The sequence below is a fragment of the Cajanus cajan genome, chromosome 2, assembly GCF_000230855.2.
Source record: "Cajanus cajan strain Asha chromosome 2, NIPB_CcT2T_4, whole genome shotgun sequence".
NCBI classification, from domain to species: Eukaryota; Viridiplantae; Streptophyta; class Magnoliopsida; order Fabales; family Fabaceae; genus Cajanus; species Cajanus cajan.
In genome coordinates this window covers 50,849,237-50,877,197 of record NC_138518.1, presented here as the reverse complement: position 1 = coordinate 50,877,197, position 27,961 = coordinate 50,849,237, and the positions used below count along the sequence as shown (strand labels likewise).

Here is a 27,961-nt window from a genome sequence, read left to right as displayed (position 1 = left end):
TTTCTTCTTTTTGGGAATTGGAATCGAAATTCTTGATTTTAAGCCACATGAGAGTAGTAAGATACGTTTGTTGGTTTAGTGCTCTAGTAGACTAGTAGTAAAGTAAAAAAGGAGAAAAGAGTAGGATAAAGGAGAAAATGTTATTTTCATCACATTCTCTTAATATTCTTCACTACTTTGCTAAACCTATCCTATTCCATCTCCGTCTGTTAATATTTAAAAGAATTAATCAAAATAATAATTAAATTCACATGTCAAAAGGAAAATTTTAAATAATAAATAATTTTTTTACGCAAGTTACACACGTATGTGTATATATTAAAGGAGAAATGAATTCAGTTACCCTAAGAGACTTATTTTTCATTCTCTATTTTTTTTTTTTTAATTTAATGACCAAATATGAGTTATTCGTTTAAATAGATTATTTAATTTTAAAAAATAAAAGGTTAAAATAAAAAATAATCACTTTTGAAATTTCTCTAGTAACTTATCTTTCTATATAGGAGAAACTTGTTTATTTCAGTAGTAAATCTGCTTACACTTATTCTTTAATAACTCATGTTTTATATCTAATTTTAACAATCTAATCGTTAAAATTAAAGTTTTTAATGCTAGATCAAGTCTGCAAATTTTTAAAAAATTTGAAAATCATTTGATACTTCATTCCATTAATTCAAATTGATGGATAATTATAAAAATATTTTATACGTTGATTTAAATTAAAGAAATGAAGTATCAAATAATTTTTAATTTTTTAAAATTACATATTTGATTTATACACTAAGAACTTTAAATTTTATGGTTGGATCATTCAAATTTGATATAAAATATAAGTCATTGAACATAGTAACTTTAGATAAACTTACTCTTGAAGTAAACAGAACCCTCCTTATATATATATATATATATATGATTGAATAATGGTGTCTAAGGTGATCCACTCTTCTAAGTGGTGTATCGTGGTCCAATAAAAATTAACCATTAGATATATTATTAACATATTCAATTATTTAGATGAGTTAATTGTAATTTTTTAATATAGAAATATTTTATAAACATAATTTTATTTTACCTGTTTACTTTTACATTTAAAAATAATGACATACAAGGTAATCTCCATCGTAGAAATAAGCTAAACGGATTAGCTAATTTTCACCCATTTGGAATCAACCCAACTATATTATGGGCCTATTACACAATTCTCCCCGGCCCATTTATTCCTCCAGGGAAAAGGACCAGGCCCAGTAAGGAAATTCACTTGACCCCAAAAGAAAATCAAAATAACTTTTCTTCACCCTCTTCTTCTCAAGTCTCCAACTCTCCATTTCCCTGTTCTACACCAGAGTTGCTCCTTCCGTCCGCGATCTCACAATTCCTCCCTCATTAGATTCTACGCACTCCATTGCAGATCGAAAACAGCATCAGTAGACACCACAGTTCGCGTTTTCGTAAAGCGCGAACAAGATCTGAATGCGGTGAAGTTGCAGTGCAGGTTTCGGAACGCGATTCATCATGGAGTGGACAACGCTGCAGCACTTGGATCTGCGCCACGTGGGACGCGGCGTTAGGCCTCTGCAGCCTCACGCCGCTTCCTTCCATCCTCATCAAGCTCTCGTCGCCGTCGCCGTCGGAACCTACATCGTCGGTGAGCCGCCGCTCGCTCTTTCACCTCTTCGATTATGTGAACTTACTTTACTGTGCTAATTCGCAATTCGGTTCGTGTAATTGTGTTGTTCGTTATGCTTGTTAAATGCTGCTTGACTTGCTCTTGAAGCCTTAGTTTATGAAGCCACGCACCGGCGAAGCAAGTTTTTGTGTTGATTTGATCCGTGAGATCTGAGCCGTTGGTAGTTAACTAGGGTTTTGCTGAATGTTCAGATCACCTAGTAGTGAACTATGACGCACACACATACATATATTGCGGTATACATAAGCTCAGTTTTATGAAATATGAAACGGGGGTTGCACACTTATGATATAAGCTCCTAGATTTATGAAATTTTGCTATATGTCATATTTGCCAATACTTGGTGTTGTGAATTACACTGGTCACACTCACCATTGCTTTTAATGGTACACATTGATTAGAAAGTTATCAAGGGTTGAGATTTACTCATGCTGTTATCCAGTTAGTTAGTTAGGCACATAACATTACTATAAATAGGAGTATCTTGCAATCATTTATTAAACCTGTTTGGATACAAACTAGAAGCGCTTTTGAGAGTTTTTATATTAAAAATAAAGAATATTTTCGAGTAAAGAAGCTCATAAGCGTTTCTAAACTTGTATCCAAACAGATTCATTATCGTTTATCAATTATCATATCAATCAATACAATGGGACACATATATGAAAGTCCTATCTTGTTCTTTGAGCTCTGTGAGTTTTGCCCTCATTAACTTGGAGTCACTTGTATTTCTTCTCAAGATTCTGGTACTCTCTATTTTTGTGAGCCCCTCTGGAACAATGTAGAGCATCATTCTATTGATATTTTCTATAAAGAAATTCCTAAGGATATGCTGAGGATTGGAAGTTTTGGAGGAAAAGAGAAGGGAGTGCAAATTTTTTTAAATGGAAGAAATAAAATGATAGGTTAGTATAAACTTAACGAACTTGTCCCAACAGAACTAGCCATTTACATGTACATAAAAAAATTAAGTGGATGGGAAAAAGCAGTAGGTCGTACAAGGGTCATGTTGGATATAGGTTTAACAAGCAGACATGGCACCAAAATGTTTTTCTTTTAAACAAAAAAATTATTAAGAAAGGAGAAAGAGGATAAAATATTCTCAAGAACAAAAGATGTCACAAAAAACAAAAAAAAAAAGAGAAAGATGAAAAACATGAACATTGCATGCCAACCCAACCTCTACGAGAGGTTGTATCAAAGACACTCCCATATAAAGACTGTTAGTGGGACACCACAAAGAAGCTAGAAAACTACTTGATTCCACATGAAACCAATAGAAGACCACTGCCTAGAGAAAATTCTAGCATTTCTTTTCAACAAAATAAACGAAAGAACCGCAAACTGAGAACAATGCCAAGGTTTTTTTTAGCATTTCTAGCATTGCTGAATCCTCTAATATTAATGCACATTGCACAAAAAACTGCAGAAGACCCTGGGACGAACCCAATGTTCACCAAACTACCACGAGTTATTACTTATTCTAGAAAATGGAAACTGCCAAACAAAGCAAGAACAAATGAGAACTAGTTTTAGAGCTCGAACTGCAGTCTGCACATCACACAACAATCAGTAGATAAAGAAGTTAGGGACCTTTGAATCTGAAGTAAATTGTTGGATTTAATCCTATTAAGAACAGCAGTCTAAACAAATGATTTCCGCAATAACTTATCCAGAGGGAAGGAAACATTGATGTTAGACGAATCAAGAAACAGAAAATAGGATTTGCAGGAAAATAAATCTTAAAGGTCTAGAGACGAAATCCTGTTATCTGGATTAGAGGACAAATGTTTTGAGTGCAGCAGAGTCACAAGAGACTGAACTACTGTTAATAGCTTTATAGGATTAGGCTATCAATAGCTCTGTAGTTGTCAACTGCTGTTAGAAAATATGGGTCTAGTTATCTATCTCTTGTCCTTTATTTTTTGTTTTAAATTTAGCTTGGGAATCCAATCGATCTATTGTCTTGTGTAAATAAAATGGTTCCCCACATTTATATATCTTGTGTGAGTTTCTGAGTCGAGTGGACTTGTTGTTGCATGATGCATTTCTTTGTGTTGACTTGATTTAAGCTCAACTGTTTTACTCAGTGGTTTGTTTCAATGTATGCAGAATTTGATGCGTTAACTGGAAGCAAGATTTCTGCTCTTGACATCGGAGCACCTGTTGTGCGGATGTCTTACAGTCCTACAAGTGGGCATACTGTGATTGCTATCCTCCAGGTTGATCATACCTGAACTTTTCATGTGCCTTTGCTGTATTTTAAATTCTCAATGGAAAGTTTAGACATATATTCATAATGAAGGAATGATGTAGTTTTGCAGAAGATTGTGGTTTGATCAGAAGATTGCAGAAGATTGTGGTTTAGACATATATTCATAATGATGCACACAAATGGCTAGAAAATGTATCTATAGTTTTGGCTAAATAGATTGTAATATGCAAAGAAAACTCTGATGGATGTATTGTAGATGCTGTGGACAACATTTTCCAATCTTGCTGAATTGTTTTACTTGATCAAGTCCAGAAAAAAAAAATTAAAATAGGAAGTTGCTTTGGAAAAGTGATGATAATTGTTCTTTGATTTTAATATTATTGTTCTTTAAGATACTAAATGCATAGGCACAGATTCTCTTGTTCAGTTGAACTCATGTTTTATTTATTTATTATTTTTTGCATATTAGATTTTTTCTTTTATAAATTTCATTTGTTAAATTTTGTTACTTGGGTCTTCTCGGGAAGTAAAGCTATTCCCTTGCTGTTTTTTGTTTTTATTTTTAAAGTTATGCCTGTAAATCATATTCTGTATTAGTTTATATATTGTGATTGTGTAGTTCTTTTAGTCTTATTGCACCTGTTGCTTTTACATCTGTAGGATTGTACAATACGGTCTTGTGATTTTGACTTAGAGCAAACATGTGTATTGCATTCACCAGAGAAGAAGACAGAGCAAATTTCTTCTGATACAGAAGTTCACATGGCTTTGACCCCATTACAACCTGTTGTATTTTTTGGGTTTCCTAAACGAATGAGTGTGACAGGTTAGCCCTGGTTTATCATGTGTGTAGATAAATGTGTTTGTAGTAGTTTGATTACTAATGGCAACGATTTCTGTTAAATATCTGTTTTTTGCATAAATGAAGTTGTTGGAACTGTTGAAGGCGGTAGAGCGCCCACAAAAATCAAGACAGACTTGAAGAAGCCTGTTGTCAACCTTGCTTGTCATCCTCGCCTACCTGTACTGGTAATGTTTTCAGTGTACTTATTATGACGATTACATTTTCCAGTAAGTTCATGGGATGTGTATTTCTACTGTAAGACATTTCTAATGTTACTTCAATCCTATCTTTCTTGAAGTTGACTTCATTGTTTTTCTATCCCAGTATGTTGCTTATGCAGAAGGTTTGATTCGAGCATATAATATTCATACATATGCTGTTCATTACACACTACAACGTAAGATGATTATCTTCATTCTTTTCTTATTGATATGCTTTAAAATTCTCTTATAAGTCTTATTTGTAGTATTATTTATATTTATATTTATATTATATTTACATCGTGTTTTCTATTCAGTTGACAATACCATAAAGCTTAATGGTGCTGGTGCATTTGCATTTCATCCAACTTTGGAATGGATTTTTGTTGGGGATCGACGAGGTACACTTCTGGTATGGGATGTATCAACTGAGAGACCTAGTATGATTGGAATGTGAGTGTAATTTACTTATCATCTAGATTTTTCTCATACCATGACTGAGACCTAGAATCATTGCCACCTATGGTTTCTTATTTGTTATTTGTTATTATCCTGCAGTCATTTGTAAATATTTGAGATTAGGCTTGTTATTTTGGTTAAATCTGATCATTTTATTGTTATTGAAATTTCAGAAAACAAGTTGGCTCACATCCAATAACATCAGTTGCTTGGCTCCCCATGTTGCGTTTACTTGTAACTCTATCTAAGGATGGAAATCTTCACGTTTGGGAAACACGTGTTACAGTTAATCCTAATGGACCTCCTACACAGGCTAATTTTTTTGAGCCTGCAGGTTAGCTATATTGACTCCTTTTGTCTTTACCTTCACTACCAGATGACTTCCTGTTGGTTCTGAATTTTGATAGCTTATTTTAATTATATTGCAGAATTCTGCTACTTTTCCTGCCTCGTAGTAATAGAATCTTTTGCTTGGTAGATAGAGAGAGAAGAAACATAATAACAATAGTCATGCTTCATTCTTGTACTATTCTTTTCATGTGTTTGGCTAATATGTATTACATTATGATGCAGCAATCGAAGCAATTGATATCCCTCGTATCCTTTCTCAACAGGGTGGAGAAACAGTTTATCCATTACCGCGAATCAAAGCTTTGGAGTTTCATCCAAAATCTAATCTAGCAGCACTAGTGTTTGCAGTTACGTGCTACCTTACTTTGTTTATACCTTGCTTGGTGCTGAATATTAAAGATAAATTTGTGTTCATTTTAACAGAATGTGACAGTTGCCGATAATACAAAAAATAAGGCCAGATACAGTAGAGAAGGGAGAAAGCAACTTTTTGCTGTTTTACAAAGTGCACGAGGATCTTCAGGTAATTGTTTTCATTTTTTTTCTAGAATCAAGATTAAAGATCCCTTATATCATACATCTTATTTTGAAGAAATAATCTTTTTTCCCCTTGTGCAAAAGCTCTCTCAAAAAGCTGCTAAAAAGAAAATCAGTTTTGGTCACAAAATATGCTAATTCAAACTCATACCAAGTATGTTATTATATTTTCTATCTAAATAAACAAAAAATTCCCTTATTTGTGTCTGTACTTTGGGCTGCTATACATCTATCCATCAACACAAAAGCTTGTGTTGCATAAAAGATCTTGAGTTTTAATGTTTATTATCATGGGGCAACTTATTAACTTCTATGCTCACCGTGTAATGTGGAAAATTTTACTTTTTCTAACCCCTCTTTTTGTTTCTGTCTTCCATAATGTTCCATCAATGTCTTTAATCGATGATTTTGGACAATAATGTGTTAGAACATCTACAAATTATTTTAGAGGGAAAGAATGATGCATAATATGCTAGCATATATATATATTATGTTACTGAATTTTTGGGGTTCATAAGGAACCTTATCTTATTCTTGGGGATTTTTTCTTATCTTCAGGAAGTTTTCTTGTTCCCATATTTATTTTAATTAAGATTAGGAGTCTAGTTTTTCTATTTTGATAAACAGAATTTATTAAGATAAAAAAAGAGTTACAGATGCAAGAGGATAATAAGTCCTTAAGAACTATACCAACAGTAAGAGGAAAAAGACAAAAAAAACAAAGTCCAAGTAACATGCATCACAACTTGTCAATCTCTTTGAAGGATTAGGAGGTATTAGTATAAATAGGACTATTTGGTTACAATGTTGTATATCATATCATAATACACCAGTCACCATATCAATTTAATATTTCTTATTATTGGGTCTCTATTCTTTCCTTTTCTTCCTTTGCTATGTAAATCCTATAATTTTAAAATGGTATTTTAGAGCAAACTAGAGAGGAAAAAAATGAGAAAGTGTCAAATTTTGGCAACATCCTTGAATTTCTGCCATCATTGCTACTTTATTATATTTTGAACATTGTTTCTTCTACCTCCCAATATTATGGATGACAACAGGATGGGGTTGGTAGTAATCTTTTGTCACCCTTCTCTTTTAGTGTGGGTATCCATAAATTTTTTTATATATATGCGGGTATCTACGGGTATCCGTAAATATTTTAAGAAATGTAGAACTTCAAATAAAAAAGATAAGATATAAAATAAAACTAAAAAATAAATAATTTATAATGTATATTTAAATTTAAAATAAAGTTTAACATATTTATACTAAAATAAATAATTATGAGACGTATATTTAGTGTAAAAATAAATTAAACCAAATCACTTTATATATAATTAAGAGTATTTTTAATATTTTTATAGTGTGGGTTACTATCCTTTCTCACCCTATTTTTGGTCAGGTACTCACTTAATTATCCATTTAAAATCCATAGCAGGTTTTATTTGTGAGTATAAATTTTTTTGCCATCCAATATATTCTGTAGAAATTCTAGGATTTTTTTGGTCAGAATTTCTTCTAGTGGGAAGATGAAAAATTAAGATAAGACAGTGCAGAAATTTAAGATAGGGTGAAATAGTACATCACACAAAAGAATTTCATATTTTAGGGAACTTGACAGTGGCAGGCAGAAAAATAGTGATGGAGCATGTCACAGACGACGGTTCCTCGAAATAGTGATAGATCCAGTTATTTGGATTGTATTCATATTTAATTAACTCTTATATATTATATACGAATCTCTATCTTGTGCAAGAGCATTTTTAGGAGCTTTTCTTTGATGAGAGGGTTTTTAGGGGTTTTTTTTAACTTATCTTATTCAGTTTTTATTTACATAATTATTTATGAATGAAGTTTTTATATATTTTTAAAATTATTAATAAATAAAAAATATTGTGCTACAATATAAATTGTTTATTATAAATTTAAAATATAATTTGTTTAACAGTATCTATTTATACAAATTTTAATTATGATTTATGCATTCAAATATAATATTTAAATACTAGTTGATATATTCATTTGTGTTATGCATTTTTTTCTACTCATTTCTTGTAGTTGTCGGACATTGCATCTTCCACTCTATTCCTTCTGCTAGTGTCTTGGATGTTGTATTTGCATATATTTCTTTTGTTTCCATCCAGCTCTTTAATCAGATATGCTGATTGTAGAGGTGCTATGCAGCATCTGTTTTAAAGGAGAAACTTTCTGCCTTGGGTTCATCTGGAGTATTAGCAGACCATCAGCTTCAAGCACAACTACAAGAGCATTATCTTAAAGGGTGAGTTTGAATTAGCAGCTATGTAGAGGAATAGATGTATATAGTCCCTTATAGGAAACATGATGGTTAGAATCCATTAGTTAATTATATGATGTTGCTTGGAATATAAGGGTCTATTTGGTTTGTTTGTTTGTTTGTTTTTTTTTTTTTTTTTTTGTTTAATTACAAAAATGTTTTACTTTGCTGTATTTATGAATAAAAAAACTTTCCTGTTTCGAAGTTCACTTTGTTTTCACCATTTCTTCTTTGAAAATAGGAAATAGAGTGAAAACAAGCCTTTTTTTTATATTTTAATTTTTAGTGTGAAATGAAAATGGAAAACATTTTCTTAAATCAATTTGGCTCTAATCTCCTACTATTCTGGTCCTAAGAGTTAGTCTTGATTGGGTATTGCCGCCTTCTATCTAAAATGGTACATGATACCTGCATATGGGGTTTAGTTGCTAAATCTAATAGTATGATAGGAGCTAGATTTATATTCGAGTATAAAATGGAGATAACTGCTTACAACCAGAGGATACTGTTACTGATAAAAAAGAAACACAAGAATCTATAGGCCTGTTTGGTTTCACTGTTATCTATTTTTATTTTCAAAGAAAATAGAAAATAAGCACGAAAATGTGTTTACTTTTAATTTTATAAAATGTTTTTTTGAAAATGTTTTCAAATGAAGCCCAAAATTGAAAATGAAAAAAATGTTATTTTCACTATTTTCTGCAGTTTTGAGAACACAATGATGTGTAATGGTAATTATTAAAATTTTTTCCAAACTTGTTTCGAAGCTTGCAGCCTTGTACACATAATTCAATATACTTAATTTTTTTAATACATGTAATTCAATCTATCTGTTTTATATTTTCTTTTGTGTCTAGAGAAATTCTTTTTGGTGCTTGCATTGTATTATATATTAATATTATAAGATTTATTAGATATAATTATTCTATAGAATTTTAATTACATATGTTGTTTATATTATTTAATTATTTTAATAAAATATTATTTATAAAATATGATTAATATTTAGTGTGATTAAGTTTTGGTTGCTATATTTTAAGATAAGTAGTATCAATTAATTATATATATATTATTTATAAACATAATCTATCTATCTATATATATATATATATATTATTTTGATATATAATTACTGATTGTTAGATAATAAATTGTTCATTTGATACAAAAAAATGTAAGGGATGTTTGTACATTGTTTTTAGAGTGAAATCCACCTATTATGAAAGAAAAGTATTCAAATGAGAAAAATATAAGATAGAGAGGAAAGAGTAAAATATTTACAAAATAAACTATTATTCTAATTTGTATATAGGGAGTAATTTTGATTGTAAGTTTTATACCAAAAACATTTTATGAACTTATATTGAAAATAGTCAAATCAAACACGTTTTCTAAATTTTAAAATTAGAAAATGAAAATTATTTTCTGAAAATTAAAATAGAAATTTTTTTTTTTGAAACCAAACACACTCTAAAAATAACTGAAATAAATGGAGCAAGCTCCTTACAAACCGAAAAGAAGAAAGCAAGTTAGAAGAAAGGAATGCTACACCAGTAGACTGAAAAGAAGAACCACTCTTCTTCACGGCCTAGCCAGCCCACCAATACCCATAAGAAAGTTCTATCCTCTGAGGGTTACATGCTCTCCTAAATAATCATTGTTCCTCTCCCTTTCTGATCCCTGTATCCCCTTCTCACTCCCTCTTTGCTACGTGTCAAATCTGATATTTCTTTCTATCTTCACTCACTAATTCCCCTGGTGGAATATGTTTCTTCCTAGTCTATATCCTTTGGCCCATTGGAAATTCCCGACACCCTCTTTCTTTTTGTACTATAAACCTCACTAATGGGCCTATAATAGCAATAAAGTTGTTGAGATATTGTGCATTATTTAGTAAATGTGAAATACTGTACAATACACAATTAGTTTGGTTTGTTTGTTTGTTTGTTTTTTTTATGTTTAGAATTTGGATTTGGACTTAAGTTGTCAATAGCAGCATGGTGCCGCTATAGTGATGCCATTGTGTCACATTTCATTGGAGCAGGCACGAAACTGCAGAGCGATGTGGCGCGATTGCAGGTTGGGGTGGCGGGTTTGGGACTGTTTACAAAATTTCGAAAATACCCTCACTTAATGAGGGTATTTTTGTCTTTCACTTCGAATATTTGTTCTTTTGTTCTTTGACTGTGTGTGCATGGCTTCTCCTCAACCTGCTGCCCTAAATTCTCTTCCTCTTTTCTCCTCCACAATCTGTCTTCTTCTCTGGCAGCTATATTATTATATTGTCTTTCCACTTTCAAAATTGCAGTACAAAACCAGAAATAAATTAAAAAAACCATAAAACTAGCAACATTTCTCAATAAATATAAACCAAATTGATTGTAAATATCATGAGTTTAATAATCATATATCATAAACTACTGGTGAGCATTTTAGAATTCAAGTAACAACACTGATAAAAAAAATCAACTTCAAGACTTCTAAATAATGACAGAATGATCAAAAAACAATAAAAAAAATGTCTAATCCGCTTTCTGAACCCTGACATAACTGTTTTCTTTGTTATCTAGCAAGGCATATCCCTCCATTTTCTCCTTCAGATTCCTCAATTAAACTATGAAACACCGACACAGACACCTAACACGATATGGACATGGACATCGAGACATGGTTAATGTCCAAAAAGTAGGACACCGGGGACACGACATGCATATATAAGCTTTACAATTTTTATATGATGATAACTCTTAAAAAATGAACCATATCTCTTAAAAGTTAAAACATCAAGTAATTCTTATAAAACAAGCCTCACCATAAATAAATAAAAATGTTATGAGCCTTGCAATATTCATAAATAAGTTGACTTTTTAATTCTTTTTATAATAAGTGTTTAGCTAAGAGCAGGAGTTGACTCATTCTCAGTTTATGTTTAAGTCGTGTTAGAAAGATGTTAAAGTTGTGTTGGAGGTACGTAAACAATTTTTTTTTTAATTGTGACATGATGTAAATATGTCGGGTATGTGTCATGGTGTGTCTAACAAGTGTCGTGTCAGAAATGTGTTTGATATGTTGACATGACATTTTGTAGATGCGTTAGTGCTTCATTGCAATTAAATAATTCTTCTTTGGATTCCTCAAATACCAATACTTCAACCACTTTCTCTTTCCCTTTAAAGGTTGAAGTTACACTTGGGTCCTTCATAGAAGCTTTGGCAGCTGCAACAGCAGCAACACCACTTAAAGGTTGCTTTGTCTTCTCATTTTCTGCCTAGTATTAGTTATAGGCTCTCCAACCCTTGAATCTGCGTCAGTAGTTGCCCAATTCAGAGTGTTCCATCATAAAAATCAACTTATTTATTCCCAGCATCATCATCATCATTATTATTATTTCTCTCTCCCACAAACCACTCATTGCACTCATCTATTTCATCGAGGGCAATTGGATCAATTTCACCTCTAAGATTATGTTTTGTTTGTGCTATCAATAATATTTGACATAATATGCTTCTTATATATGCATGTGTTTGTGTGTATTTATATTTATATTCAATTATTATATCATGATATGCATATATGTTCTAAAATCAAACCAGTATTGTTATGAACTTTTATAATATTATAAATTAGTGTCTTCTTGTTGCATATATATAATTTTTTTAAAACATTATATATGCATTAGTTGTTAGATTAACGGGCTCGCGCGCGCGCGCACACACACACAGGGGTGGGTAGATGAACCCGGGTCCGCGGACCGGTCCGTAAGCTCGCGGATTTCGTGGATAACGGGCCCATTTTTTTCAAATCCGTATGATTATGTCTAATTTTTGAGCCCAGCCCGTTAAGTCTGCGGACTTGGCAGATTTAATCCGCGGGCTCGCGCGCTAGTCCGCGGACTTCACATTTAATATTTTTAAATATTATGATTTTAATATTAAGTTGTGTATTTAATTTTTTAAAATTATTATGACATTAAAATTATGTTTAGTTGGTATATATTTGTCATTTGAATTATTTTTATGACATTTTGATGCTTTTATTATTGAAAGTTTGGTACTATTATTTAAGTATTTGTAATTATTTTTATTTTAATATTTTAATATTTAGTATTTTAAACCATTTTAACTATTGATAAATTTTAGTATGATAAAATTTAACTTATAAATAAAAAAAAATTTTCTTCTAATTTTATGTATTTTTATTTTTAAAAAATTTATTTTTTTGAACCATTATTTAGGCCCGCGGACCGGTCCGTAATCCGCGGATTTTGGCGTGCCGGATACGGACTTAAAAAATAAGTCCATTTATTTTACGGACCGGACTTATCCGGCCCGTATAAAACGCGGGTTTTACGGACCGGGCCTTAAACGGGCCGGACTGGTCCGTATACCCACCCCTGACACACACATATATATATATATATTTCTTTTTAAAATTATCATATGATGATCATTATAAAATGAAACATAAGAAAGTGTCTTGTTCTATTGAATTTTTAAATACTCAACCAATCATTAAATAAGATGGGTAAACATATGTAATTGAAAGCAAAATTCTATTCTGTTTAGTAACCCCCAAACATGAAATGGGACAGTGTTCTGTTTTGTTCTATAGTTACCAAACATAGTACTAACCACTAAGTACAAAGAACAATATTCTTACTATTCTACTCTGTCCTATTTTGTTCACTTCATGCTACCTTAAGGATGACATAGTGTGAACAGTTGTCTGCTCCAATCAAATTGTAAGGTCCCAGGATAATCTGTTATTTGGTAATCACTATACAGATGCCAGATTTAGACTTGTCATAAAAGTATTCTTGAGATTAAGCATTAAGTTAGTAGTTTGAGATTTGACAATGTTCAGACTCTTTTGCAAATCATGCTTGATTATTTTATCCATTAGTTTATTGTTCTGTTGATGCAACTTGTGGCAGTTAGCATCTTATGTCAATGTTGACATTTGCCTATTTCCTGCAGCCATGGGCAACTTACAATATCAGACATTGCAAGGAAGGCTTTTCTTTATAGTGTATGTTTCTTGTTTTATTTATTTATTTGTTATTGTATTGGAGTTTATTGTTGCATATGGAACTGATCATTTACTGATATAAGATTAATTCTAAAGATAGAGAATAAGACATCCTCTCATGAAATAACAAAAGAAACATCTACTAAGATTGAGTGTCTCCAGGCATGCCAATCTCTCCACTTGTGTAACAAAGAAAACTCTCCAAACAATCCTTGAGCAGAACACCACAGACTAGCCAAGAAAGTAACACTGTCCCAAATGTTGTCTTGAGATCACAAATTGCCCTTAAAATTTCTAGCATTCCTTTGCTGCCATAGACACCAGAGAACAGCTATGGCAGAGCACTGCCACAGAAGTTTAGCTTTACAAATTTATATTGAAAATCTCAGACAGTCTATTCCAGAGAAAATTAGCAGCAGAACAATGCAAAAGAAAAAAATATCATTGCCTGTTTCCTAACTAGAACAGCACATTACACACTTTAGGAGATAAAATAGTGAGAGGTATGCACTTTTGCTTATCAATTCTTTCTGACTGGTACTGTTAAATTTTTTTGTAGCATTTTATGGAAGGCCATGCAAAAATTTCTCCTATATCACGCTTGCCCCTCATCACTGTTCTAGATAACAAGCATCATCTGAAGGACTTTCCAGTTTGTGAGGTATGATCACAGTGACAACTTGTTTTTGAACATTTCTTTTTGTTGGATTTTCTGTTCAATCAACTGACATCACTTATCCACCGCCAGCCATTTCATTTGGAGCTAAATTTCTTTAATAAAGCAAACCGAGTTCTTCATTATCCTGTTAGGGCATTCTATGTGGATGGCCTGAACCTTATGGCACATAATCTTTCATCAGGATCTGACAGTATCTACAGGAAGCTATATAATTCGGTAATATTAGCATTGTATTTTTGACAAATATCATTCTGTATTTATGATTTCGACTGTCACTTTCATTTTACATAATATTGATATGTTGAATGTATTTGTATATTGTAAGTGAAAATAATGCAAAAATGGGAAATTCAACCTTGTAATGTTATTCATTATTATTCTATAGATTCCTGGAAATGTGGAGTACCGAGCAAAATATTTGGTACACAGTAAAAAGCAGCGCTTTTTTCTAGCAGTTTATGAATTTAGTGGTACTACGAATGAAGTTGTGGTTTACTGGGAAAATACTGATACACAGACAGCAAACAGTAAAAGCAACACAGTAAAAGGTATTTTGTCTGGAGTATATTTTTCTGTCAGGTTTTGGTCATGTGTTCTGTGCTTAAAATTCAAGTACCTGTCTTGTAGGTCGTGATGCAGCATTTATTGGCCCCAATGAAAATCAGTTTGCTATACTTGATGATGACAAAACAGGATTGGGTGTCTATACTCTACCAGGAGGGGCTTCTCAAGAAGCTAAGGACAATGAGAAAGTTTTTGAAGAAAACCCAACTGCAGAGACTAGTGTTGGTTCAATTCGTGGCCCAACACCATTTATGTTTGAAACTGAAGTTGATCGCATCTTTTCTACTCCATTAGGTGCTTGAGTATACGTGTTCGCATGTGTATATATTTATCTATCTATTTACACACGTTACTTTTTCTTGACATTAGCATTACTTTATCAGTAGCATAAAGTATTGAAAATGATTTCTTTTACTGTAGATTCATCTTTGATGTTTGCTTCTCATGGGAACCAAATTGGATTAGTAAAGCTCATACAAGGGTACCGCCTATCAACTTCTACTGCCAATGGACATTACATATCAACCAATAGTGAGGGGAAAAAGTCAATTAAGTTGAAAAGAAACGAGATTGTACTTCAGGTATCATTTAGAAATGTATTCTTTTTTAATTATGATTAGATAATTGCACACAACAGCATCTCAAAAGTTAAGCGAAATATTTGGAAGATAGGAGTAAGAAAAAGAGGGAAATGGATTGTTTGGTGTTCTTCATGTTGGTGAAGATTTGGTTTGCCTTTGCCTTAAGAATCTCCTGAAAAAAGTGTTAATTTTAGAAGTTTAGGCACCAGTAGAGATGCTAAAAGGCTTTGGCATTGTGCTCAATTTGTACTTGTGTGGGGTATTTGGTTGGAAAGATGTGCTAGTCTTTTGTCTGGTTGATTGTTACCTTTGGAGTTCATTTGGGATAGAGTAGTGCACTTACTTTTTTGTTCTGTTATGCTAAAGGTTTTTATTTTTTTTTATTTGGGGGAGGGGGTTGTCTTTGGTAGATCTTTAGAGAGATTGGTGTTTTAAAAGATAAAAACATGTATTTCATTTTCTAAATATGCTCGAACAATTCTTCTACACAACATAATGGATTTTATTTATATTCAAGAGTATTACAAAGATAATTATTGCCAAAACAAATCACAAATGAACAACTAAGATACCACTACTTCTTATGATGCATTGAACCTAGCCATACCAAGTATCTAGGCAATTTGAAAAAATAAATATTAAATAAGTTCTTATTTCCTAAAATATTCCTATTTCCAACACTCCCCCTCAAGCAGGAGAATAAATGTTTTCCATTCCCAACTTGCATACAATTCTTTCAAAATCTGAACTGCATAATCCTTCGGTAAGGATATCTGCAAGTTGATTTTCTGAAGGTACGAATGGAGTACAAATCAAGCCACAGTCAAGCTTTTCCTTGATAAAGTTCATGTCAACTTCTAGATGCTTTGTTGATATCTGATTTATTATCACAATAGAGTTTCATTGATCCATACCATTTAATCTTCAAGTATTGTATCAACCAAAGTAGCTCACAAAATTCTGTATTTTTCTCTTCTAAGTTACTAATTTTCCTCCGAGGAAGGTGCAATATCCATTGTATCTTAAGGTTGTCATGAGTTCAAGTTTGATCATGTCTTTACTGTGCACAAGGACAAAAGAAACATCCCAAAATCTTTGGTGAAAGTTTACTAGAAGTAGACAAGTTAGGATAGAAATAAGAAAGAACATCCATAGGAATTCCCAAGATTTTTTAGGGTAGTTGATTAAAAAGATATGATGCAATGAGAACATCCTCCCCCAAAAACCTTTTGCAACATTTTTTTTGAAAGAATAGTGCTTGAGTTTGGTCTAAGAGGTGCCTGTTTTTTCTTTTTGCAATTCCATTTTGTTGTAGTGTTTGGAGACTTGTGAACTATTCTCTCTTTTTGACAAAAAAAAGAGTAATGACTCGGCTAAGTTATTTTATTGACACACCAAATTGATTTTTAATCATTGAAAAGAAAATTTGGAAGACAATACTTGAAATTTTTGTTTAAGGAACCCCAAGTGATTCAAGTACAATCATCAATAAAAGTCACGAACCAACAAGTCTCCGACACATTTGGAATAGGAGTGACCCCCAAACACCAGTGTGACCAAGATAAAAAGGAAATGTACTTTTCTTGCTACTTGATGGGAAAGGGAGACACTTACGTTTTGCAATTTCACATGCATCACATTGATGACAATCAAACTTTATTCTGGAAAACAAAGATGGAAACATAACCTTGATGATTTCAAAAGAAGGATGTTTTAACCAGTAGGGAAAGAGTAAGATATATATATTTTTTAATAGTAGAGACTCTGACATGAAAGAATGAGATTGAATTTTTTTTATATAACGGGCACACATGGCTCTTTAAGAAGGAAGATAAAGGCCATTACCTTCTCTAGTGCGCCCAATCGTCCACCCAAATTCTTGTCCTGGAATACATAATAATTATTATGAAAAATAACATGCAAGATATATCGTTTGTAAGCTTTTGTACATAGACAAGACTTGTGGACAACTATGGGACATTTAAGAACATTTTTAAGGGTTGTGAAAGGGTTTATTTGGATGTTTCCTATACCAGCTATAGTTACAAGAGTGTCATCTGCAGTTGCTATTTTCTTATTACTAGGACATGAACAATACGTGGAGTCGTGGAGAAGAATTTAGATGGAGTCATATAGTCTTTAGCTCCAGAGTTGAGAACCTAGTGAGGGGTGTTTTTGAGACATTAAATCCAAATGAAAGAGAAAGCGTACCTGAATAAGCTAAAATACAAGTACCTAATGGAATTTCTATCAAATGGGATGGATGCTCAACCTCTCCTTCCATAGAGAACATTGCTCAAGAGAAGAGAGACAACCAGCTATTTGTTTGGATGAAAAATTGGCACTGTTCACGCTGAACATTAAACAACCAAAGGAAAGATTGTGCCCAGCCAAAAAAGCAAGAAAAAATAGAGTAAACTGAATTCTAAAGATGGTCCCAACATTGTTGGTCACCAGAAAAATCACTGGGAAACTGACAGTCGCCAGAAAAGTTGATGGTTTCCGGAAAAATTTGCCGGAAAATTGAATCACCAGAAAAGACGTCTGATCTGACAGTTATTGGAGAAGTCTGGCATCTTCAAGAGCCCAGTCAAAATTTCTAAAGAACCTTTGTTTGTGAAAGCATACACCCCTAAGATCGGGAGCACTAATACAATGTTAAAAGAGAAAAAAAAATATTTCATTTTTTGTTTATGCTTCAGTGATTCTTCCACCCAGCAGAATGGGTTTTATTTATATTGGAGAGTATTACAAAGATAGTTAATGCTGAAACAAATTACAAGAGAGCAATTAAGATATTACTACTTCCTATGATGCGTTGATCCTAGCTATATACCAAGTATCTAGCAACTTGGAAAAGTAAATATTAAGTTCTTATTTCCTAAAATATTCATATTTCCATCAGGATTGCAATCTTACTTTGTTCCTAAAATTCCTCCCTCTGCCCCTCCAGTATGAAGACATTTTTTACTCTTCATTCTTGCTTCCTGTGATTATGGTACTCCTTGTTTGTGGAAATATTATCGAATAGCTCTGTACTATGGTTCTGCTAGGTGCTAATTCATGTTTCTTCAAAATTGACAGGTGCACTGGCAAGAAACTCTTAGGGGATATGTTGCTGGAATTTTAACAACACACCGTGTCCTTATTGTTTCGGCAGCCCTTGATATACTTGCTGGCACTTCTGCAAATTTTGACAAGGGACATCCTCCAATATCCTTTGATCTTGTTTCTCTATAAAATCAACAAATCATTTATTTAAGCTAATGAACTGATTGGTTAAACAGGGAGGAATGGAAGGAAGAATAAATTTCTCCCAATATTGAAGGGGAGGGTTCTTTGGCCCCTCATTTTCCCTGCCATCCAGCCCAACTTCTAAATGAAAGGGTTTCGGTCAAGATTCCTCCCCTCCCTTCTATTCCCCTCCAACCATACAGTATTTAAATTTCTTGTGTCACATTTTTCTTTTTTGGAAACCATAACTCATACTCACTTTAGATCACTTTTATGGGTTGGGCCAGCCCTCCTTTTTTCTACTGCTACTGCAATCAGTATACTTGGTTGGGATGGAAAAGTGAGGCCTATTCTCTCGATCAGTATGCCTTATGCAGGTAATTTTCTGGGATATCATAATATCTTAACCATACATTATTTCCTAGGTGTATTCTATTTATTTTTTTTCAACTACTGTACATTTTTTGGTGCTTCCCACTGCTCTATTTATGAATTTCTTTTGCAGTCTTGGTTGGTTCTTTGAATGATCGATTGTTGCTTGCTAGCCCGACGGAAATAAATCCCAGACAGAAGAAGAGGGTTGAGATCAAAAGCTGTCTTGTTGGTCTTCTTGAACCAATTCTTATTGGATTTGCCACAATGCAGCTAAGTTTTGAGCAGAAGCTTGACCTGTCAGAAATACTATACCAAATAACTTCGAGGTTTCCCTTTACTACCTTTAACCTTTTAGAAAAATTCAACTTGTGCTTATACGGTGGGAATATTTGGGGATTTTTACCAAACAGGTGCAATCTGATATGCATATGTCCAGTTTGCTGAGAGTTAGAGATTATTACCCAAAATGGTTTAAAATAAATAGTTGTTTAATGCAAGTCATGGGTGCACAACACAACATAACTTGGTGTTAGTACTTTTTACCAGTGGTTAGAATCACATGTCTTTTATTTTTATGCACTTATCCCTGAGTTTTTGGGATTCATAGTTAATCCCGTATATTTCCTATTTGTCATCTTCTTTTTCATATTTATTTCCTTTCAATATAATGTATCTTGGATCATAACAAAATAAGAACATAGATGAAATAATTTTCCTCTTGCTCTGCTCTTAAATGTTACTACAGTTTGTGTTAACCTGCCTATCCCTGTATTCCATTATCACAAAATCCAGAGTATCTTTGGTCCTCCAAACCAAACTGATAACTTCATTCAAATTATTAATTTGATCTGTAAGGATCTGTTGCTTGTGTTAGCCTAGATCCATGAAGCAGTTTTCTCATCTGAACATGAGAAAGCTGCTGATAAACTATTTATTGTTCCTGAGAGCAATATTACAATCACGAGAGTTTATAATAATGAACATACATAGGCATATTATAGTTGCATAATGATTAATATTCTGTATACGGTTGCCATCCATGACAATTCACACTCCTTTCAATTTGATCCATCTACAACTAAATATGTGGGAACAATCTATCATCGTTGTTTATTGTGCAATATATCTCTCCACTCAACATTCATAGGTGGACTAGTGGTTTCTGATTGTTGTTCGACTATGCTTCACAAAACAAATTGACTAAGGATTATGAAGAACTCTCACCATTACGATAGATAGTAAGAATCATATAGTTGATGTGGTTAGAAGTTAGAACAAGGGGAGGCAGTGCCTAAGTTGACCTTGACCTGGAGCCATGACTTGGGTAATATTAAAAATAATGAGACACATCCAAGTTGTGGTTTTTGTCAACAATAGAAAAATTATTAAAAAATATTTTTGTAGAACCATGATGAGGACCAAATGATATTTAGTTTACACCATATTTCAAAATAATTTTTAACTTGGTCCGAATTTCAAACATAAACAACCAAATGCACCTATCGAGTATAAAAGCCAGGTTGTAGACTTCAAAAACAATTTTCTTAAAAATAAATTTATATTAAAGCTGATAATGTTGACACTGTAAATTTCTATTTGATTGAAGGTTTGACAGCTTGCGCACAACACCAAGGTCTCTGGATATTCTTGCTAGAGGAAATCCTGTTTGTGGAGATTTAGCTGTGGCTTTATCACAATCAGGTCCACAGTTCACTCAGGTAAAGAAACATAATTCCTTGGCATTTTAGTTTTTGGTTTATCTGACCCTCTGAGCATGTGAATATTTTGATCTTAGGTGATGCGAGGTGTTTATGCTGTGAAAGCTCTTCGTTTTTCCACTGCTTTATCCATTTTGAAAGATGAATTTCTGCGTTCCAGAGATTATCCAAGATGTCCTCCAACGTCTCATTTATTTCACCGGTTCAGGCAGTTGGGTTATGCCTGTATCAGGTAGGCAAAATAGGAAATTTGATTTTGCTTTTGTTGTCATTGTACATTTAGGAGTTATTGAACTATGATGTATGTTCCAGTTATTGTTAATTTGCTTAAACTATATCATCATGAGGATTTTAATCTTTGTTAATGTGTTAAGGTTTTAATTTTGTTAGAACATATGAAAAATATCTTATAAAAATTCTAGTCCGCAACACTTCACTTCTGTGCGATCTGCCTTTATCCTACAATGAAGAAAAAGGGATTGCACCAAAGTACTTTCTTTTGCATTTTGTGTTAGAGAGTTTTGCTTTTTCCTTCAGACTTTAGAGTGGATATTGTGCCTACACCTTAAATTGGCGACTTTTCAATCCAAATAATATTAATCATTTAAAGTAATCTATATATTTAAAACATTGCAAAGTATAGAAAAAATATGAATACTTAATTATATATTATATAATAGACAATTGTATAACTCATAATTATACAATAATTTATAAATTTACATATGCACAATATATAAATAAAAAATATAAAAATTAAATGAAATTAATAAAACAATAAGTATAACAAGTATAAAATATTTTTATATATATATGAGATGGGATCAAGTTATTCCAAAAGTAACTTGAATAGAGTTGCTCTCTATCCTTACCCCTTATTTTCTTTATATCTAGCGTCAAGGATAAGTTACCTGCTAGAATCGTTAGATTGGGAAAAAATAAAAGGTGGGGATGTTATAATAACTTGATTCCCCCCGCCCCCCTCCTCCCCTCCTCTCTCTCTCTAATCTCTATACACATATATATAGTCAAGATCCATTGACTGCTATGGTGTCAAATTCTATCCTAGATCCAACATCGAGACATAATCAGTAGTTTTGTTAATTCAATTGATCAACTGGATGATGCTTTAATCAATTCCTCCTCTAATAAGGTATCTGGTGACAAACTTGGTGTGTATGACCAATATGCCCTGGTTTGAAGGGGAGTATTAGAAACATGTATTATTATGTCTAGGTTCAGTCTTAGTGTCTATGCTCAGTGTATCTTATAAATAATATAGTAATTAGGATAATTATATCTTTGTATTTATTATATTTTTTTATATAAATAGAGTTCGTGCATATGCTTCTCTTTTTTCCTTCACGTTCAATCCATCCATTTGCTACTTGTAGATGAGTAGAATAAAGGAAAGGATTTGTGTATGGTATTATGGTTTCTATTTATTTTCATTTCTAGCTTAGTTTGTTTTTCCATTTTGTGAATGATACCCCCACTCATTGTATAATGTGATGGGGACTGTGAGGAGGAATTGGGCCAGTTGATGCCCAATAGAGAGAATATGCCCTAGGTTTAAAATGTTTGCTATAGTAAACCTTTCCAAACCTTGGGATTATTCTCTCTATTGAGTACAATTGGCCCAATTCCTCCTCATGGTTCATATCATAATGCTTCAAATTAGCTTTTGTTGGAAATTGCATGTATTATTTTGTGAATGATGCTTAAGTTGAAGATCCATATTTTCCTATCATTCTGTAGCCATTGTGTGTCGACTTGATCTATGACATGTATGGTATTATGAATGTTGGAACTTGGAGCTCCCTCAATTGATGCTTTGACACTAGGATGGTCTGTAGTTATTTGAATGACATGATCTACAAGTTTATTACTTTTCTAATTGAAGGTCACTTGCAGGTTTGGTCAATTTGATAGTGCAAAGGAAACATTCGAAGTTATAGCAGACTACGAAAGTATGCTTGATCTGTTTATATGTCACCTTAATCCCAGTGCCATGCGTCGTCTTGCTCAGAAATTGGAAGAAGAGGGTCTTGACTCAGAATTGAGGAGATATTGTGATAGGATATTACGGGTTCGATCCACTGGATGGACACAAGGTATATTTGCCAACTTTGCTGCAGAGAGTATGGTTCCAAAAGGACCTGAATGGGGTGGTGGAAACTGGGAAATTAAAACACCTACTGCTGTGAAGGATATACCTCAGTGGGAGCTTGCTGCAGAGGTGACACCATACATGAAAACTGATGATGGTACAATTCCATCCATCATTGTAGATCATATTGGTGTGTATTTAGGCTCAATCAAAGGAAGGGGCAATATTGTAGAGGTGAGGGAAGATAGTTTGGTTAAGGCCTTCATGCCTACAGGTAATGAGAATAAAGTAAATGGTCTTGAAGCATCTTCAGTTAAATCTATATCTAATCAGTCGAATGTGGTTGGTAATACCAAAGGTGATTCATTGATGGGTCTCGATAGCCTTAACAAACAGATTACTAGTTCCTCTGCTGATGAACAGGCCAAGGCAGAAGAAGAATTTAAGAAATCCATGTATGGACCTGCTGCTGATGGCAGCAGTAGTGACGAAGAAGGAGCATCCAAAATAAAAAAAATACAAATTAAAATACGAGACAAGCCAGTTGTTTCTTCTACTGTGGATGTGAACAAGATTAAGGAAGCCACTAGACAGTTTAGACTTGGTGAAGGGTTAGCTCCACCAATGAGGACCAGGTCCTCATCCAGTGGAAGCCAGGATCTTGGCCAGATTTTGTCCCTGCCACCAGCAACTATGGGATCAGCTTCTGCCACTGTTTCAACTCCTGGTGACCTTTTTGGTACAGATGCATTGACTCAAGCTGAATCCATTTCACAGCCAACAACTGGGGTTGTGGGTGGGGGACATAAAGCAGGACCTATTCCTGAGGATTTCTTTCAGAATACAATTCCATCCCTTCAAGTGGCTGCATCGTTACCTCCTGCTGGAGCTTTTCTTTCCAAATACACTCCAGGGGTTGAAATTAGCAAGACAACTCCTAATCAGGTTAGTGCTTCTGAAGCTGATGTTGGTCTCCAAGCTGGTGTTCCCCCTCAAACCATCCAGCAACCTGTTGTTTCTATTGAGTCCATAGGACTTCCTGATGGTGGTGTCCCACCGCAATCCTCTACTCAAGCTGCGGTCATGCCCCAATCTCAGTTACAGGCTGCTCAGGCACAACTTTCTAGCCAGCCTCTTGATCTTAGCATACTTGGAGTACCAAATTCTGCTGATTCTGGGAAGCCTTCACAAACTGGTTCTCAACAAATTTCCGTGCATCCTGGACAGGTATATGTTATTTACTGTCCATTATTTGTCTATTGTTTTCTTTGGGTGTTTGGAAGAATGTGGAAAGCAATGCAAGAACTACATGTTCTGGATTGAACTTACATCTAAATATAACAGAAAGGAATACTCCCTTTTTATATTTTTCCCGGTATAATTTTGTAGATGCTAGAGAATAAATTAAGACAATTTGCTTGATAAAAGATCCTGTTTAGTTTGTGTACTTTTGAATAGGACAGGGTTATTGTTGGAAAGCTGCCTTAATTCTGATTGCCCCTGATTTGCCTTACTAGTGGCTTTTTTGGGCCTCCTTAATTGCAGAGTTGAAGGGAGTGTGTTTGGTCTTGTATCAATTAGAGATATGACTTGAATAGAGCTTATAAAACTTGGGCAATCCTTATCTTACAAATAAGTATTGTGAGGTTGAGTTAGATTCTTGACTCAAATTGTAAAACAATATCATATCTTAAATCCATTGTTGCACCACCTTCATTTGTTACGCTCCATGCAAGTAGCCTTAGGTGTGAGGGAGAGTGTTGGAAAGCCATTTTAATTGTAGTCACCCTTGACCCACCTTAATTGTTGCTTCTTTGGGCTGCCTACCGTTGAACGGGGTATGTTTAGTCACATCCCACATAGACTAAATATGACTTGAATAGAGCTTATAAAGTTTTGATAGTCCTCACTTTATTAGCTAGTTTTGTGGAGTTGAGTTAGATTCTAAGCACAAATTCTTTGTTATTTCTTCTCATAATGGCATAACTAGAAAATTAACTTTTTACTAAACTTTCTGGCATATAGTGTGTTTAGATGAGAGATTTTAATGGAGTAATTTTTTTTTGAAAAATTTTAAATGTTTTGGGGTGAAATACTTTGTTTGAATGGAGAATTTTCAAAGAATTTGAAATTCAAGCATTTGTGAAATTTTTAACATCGTACAATTTCAAATTTTTCCAAAAAAAAAGAAAGAATTTGAAATTCTTCTGTATCTTTTTTCTCCTACCTCCCTCTTCTCTTTCAAAGTTGACATAAAAAAATATCAATAGTTTCTTTTTAATTATTGAATATTCAAAATTATTTTTAAATTATTAAATATTATCTAATATTATTTTTTTAAAATTGTTAAATATTTAAAAGTTGGCTAATATTTAGTTTTATAAAATTAAATCTTAAAATTTCAATATATATATTTGTTTAAAATCAATTTTATCCATGGTGGAACTGGAAATTAAATTGTCCTATCCAAACTAAGAATTTAAAATTTTAAAATCATGACATTTAAAAAATGATAGAAATAAAAATTAAAGTAATTCAAATTCTAAAAATTTCTAATTCCTTGAATTTTTAAAATTCTTTGTCCAAACACACCAATATTGTTTCTTTGTTGTCAATTTCACGGATCTTATGACAGGTTCCTCGAGGTGCTGCTGCTTCTGTATGTTTCAAGACTGGACTTGCTCACCTAGAGCAAAATAATCTTTCAGATGCATTGTCTTGCTTTGATGAAGCTTTTCTTGCATTAGCTAAGGAGCAATCTCGAGGAATTGATATAAAAGCTCAAGCAACAATCTGTGCCCAATACAAGATTGCAGTCACTCTTCTTCGGGTACTATAATCAATATTCAATTTTATAACATAAGTAGAGTAGACATCTTACCAAAAAGAAATAGGTACATAAGCTGCATGACAGAAAATAAACCATTAGCTACACTATAAATTGAGCTGAAACTATTTTTGTTGCATGCCTTGGTGCTCAATCAAACATTGTAAATTTACATCGAAGAATGTTTAACCTTGTGGTCTAAAAATGTTGGTTTTCTCTGTTTAGACAGGAACCTCATTATTGAAATATTTATTCACTTCATTATTGCAGGAAATTGGACGCCTGCAAAAAGTCCATGGTCCAAGTGCAATAAGTGCGAAAGATGAGATGGGAAGACTTTCACGTCATCTCGGTTCATTGCCTCTTCTGGCTAAGCACAGAATAAATTGCATTCGAACTGCTATCAAAAGAAATATGGATGTCCAAAATTATGCATATTCAAAGCAAATGCTGGAACTTCTATTGTCTAAAGCACCTCCAGGCAAGCAGGAGGAATTTAGGAGCCTGATCGACTTGTGTGTTCAGAGGGGTTTGACTAACAAGTCCATTGATCCTTTGGAAGATCCCTCACAATTCTGTTCTGCCACCTTAAGCAGGCTGTCAACCATTGGATATGATGTTTGTGATCTCTGTGGAGCCAAATTTTCAGCTGTTACTGCACCGGGATGCATCGTCTGTGGAATGGGAAGCATCAAGAGATCAGATGCTCTTGCTGGAGCAGGACCAGTTCCTTCTCCGTTTGGTTGAGTCTCAAGATGGTTTGTAATCCTTGTTATATATAACCTTTGTTATCCTCAGGGAAAATGTTGTAAAGAGAGAAACAACTTTGAAGAGTAAGTATTCAAGAGATTATAGGGTAACAAATATTGCACCAAATCTGGAGAGATTATAGGATTTATCCATTTTGTACACTACAGTTGAGTTTTGATGCGATTGTGATGGTTTCCAAGGCTTTCTCTGTTTTTTTTCCCCTCCCCGATGACACATTGTCTGTCAATACCGAAATATGTTGTTCTCTTGTAATTTTGTAATTATATCCGGTCTTTGCCATAATTGAAACACGAAGTTGCCGAGTATAATTGTATTTCGTAAATACTGTTCCATGTCATAATACATTTCTCTTCTTTTACAATCAATATGCAAATTCAGCAATGCATGTACATTTACTACGGAGTCTATTTGTTTTGCATGCAAGAAAATACGAGTATCGTGAAAATTCGCGAAAGATATCTTCGCGCTTGTTTGATTTACGTATCTCGATATTTTAATTCAAGTTGCTGTCTGAAAACCGCACTAAGAGATGAAATAGTTAAATAACACTGTCTCCTTAAGTAGTGAGTAAATAGTAGAGGAAATAAAATAGTATTAGAATGATTTATTTATATATTTATTTACCTATTTATCACAAAAGGATATGAAAATTATTTAATATAATAGAACGTAAATATAACTATCTTAAACTGTGTTTTGATAAATTAGCACCTGAATTTTTAAACGATATTATTAGATGCATGTTAAAGTGATCCATCCTAGTTTTCACCCTATTATTAAGTCAAAGTCTTGTTAACCTGGAGTTTAACTAATTACAGTAAATAAATCTAGACTTTTTTTTAATCTTTTTTTATTAGGATTGTCTTGTGTAAATAAATATGAGTTAATTAACTATACATTGTCATTGTAAAGTTTTTTTTACACTAGTAACCAATTATATCTTTTAATTGTGTCATGTCACTATAAATACTATTTATAGTGACATGACACAATTAAAAGATATAATTGATTGCCAGTGTAAAAAAATTTTACACTATCAATGTGTTGATGATTAACTCAATAAATATTGAGTTCCACATTTTGTTTCAAGAGAAAAGTGAGTTTTTGTTTTTGTTGAATAAGGAAATATTACTCTTTCCCATGAAGTGAGTTCCTATAAAAATAAAGTGGAACACCTTGATCCTATGTTCAAATCGAAAATTTAACTCTAGACCTTAATTAAAAAACATGTTTCTAAACCACTTGTGTTGATTTTTGATAAGAAAAGTTGATATACATTAAAGTGATTATTTTTAAATATAATATTCATTAGATAATGGAATACAAAAAGTTTTATTGATGGTGTAGATTTTTTTTATTGTACTTTAATTAACCTTTATAAACATTAAAAAAAATTAGGGACTTAATGATTATATAAGGAGTTTTCTAAAAGAAATTGATTATTTAAGACAAAATGAAAGGTTAGGCTATCTAAAATAGAAA

At 33.0% G+C, this 27,961-nt stretch overlaps 1 protein-coding gene across 1 annotated transcript; it reads left to right on the top strand.

Annotated features, from left to right (window-relative positions):
* Positions 1–1,277: 1,277 nt before the first annotated feature.
* On the top strand, positions 1,278–26,844 carry LOC109804280 (Transducin/WD40 repeat-like superfamily protein). The gene is made up of 24 exons (XM_020366085.3): positions 1,278–1,645; positions 3,800–3,909; positions 4,563–4,728; positions 4,831–4,931; positions 5,071–5,143; positions 5,264–5,399; positions 5,579–5,739; positions 5,979–6,103; positions 6,180–6,279; positions 8,481–8,577; positions 13,569–13,620; positions 14,180–14,281; positions 14,369–14,515; positions 14,685–14,847; positions 14,927–15,157; positions 15,284–15,444; positions 18,529–18,657; positions 18,938–19,055; positions 19,184–19,379; positions 20,660–20,771; positions 20,849–21,003; positions 22,686–24,108; positions 25,517–25,711; positions 25,979–26,844. The coding sequence occupies exons 1-24, from the start codon at positions 1,513–1,515 to the stop codon at positions 26,453–26,455; spliced, it is 4,863 nt and encodes a 1,620-aa protein (XP_020221674.1). The 5' UTR covers positions 1,278–1,512; the 3' UTR covers positions 26,456–26,844.
* The last annotated feature ends 1,117 nt before the right edge of the window (positions 26,845–27,961 follow it).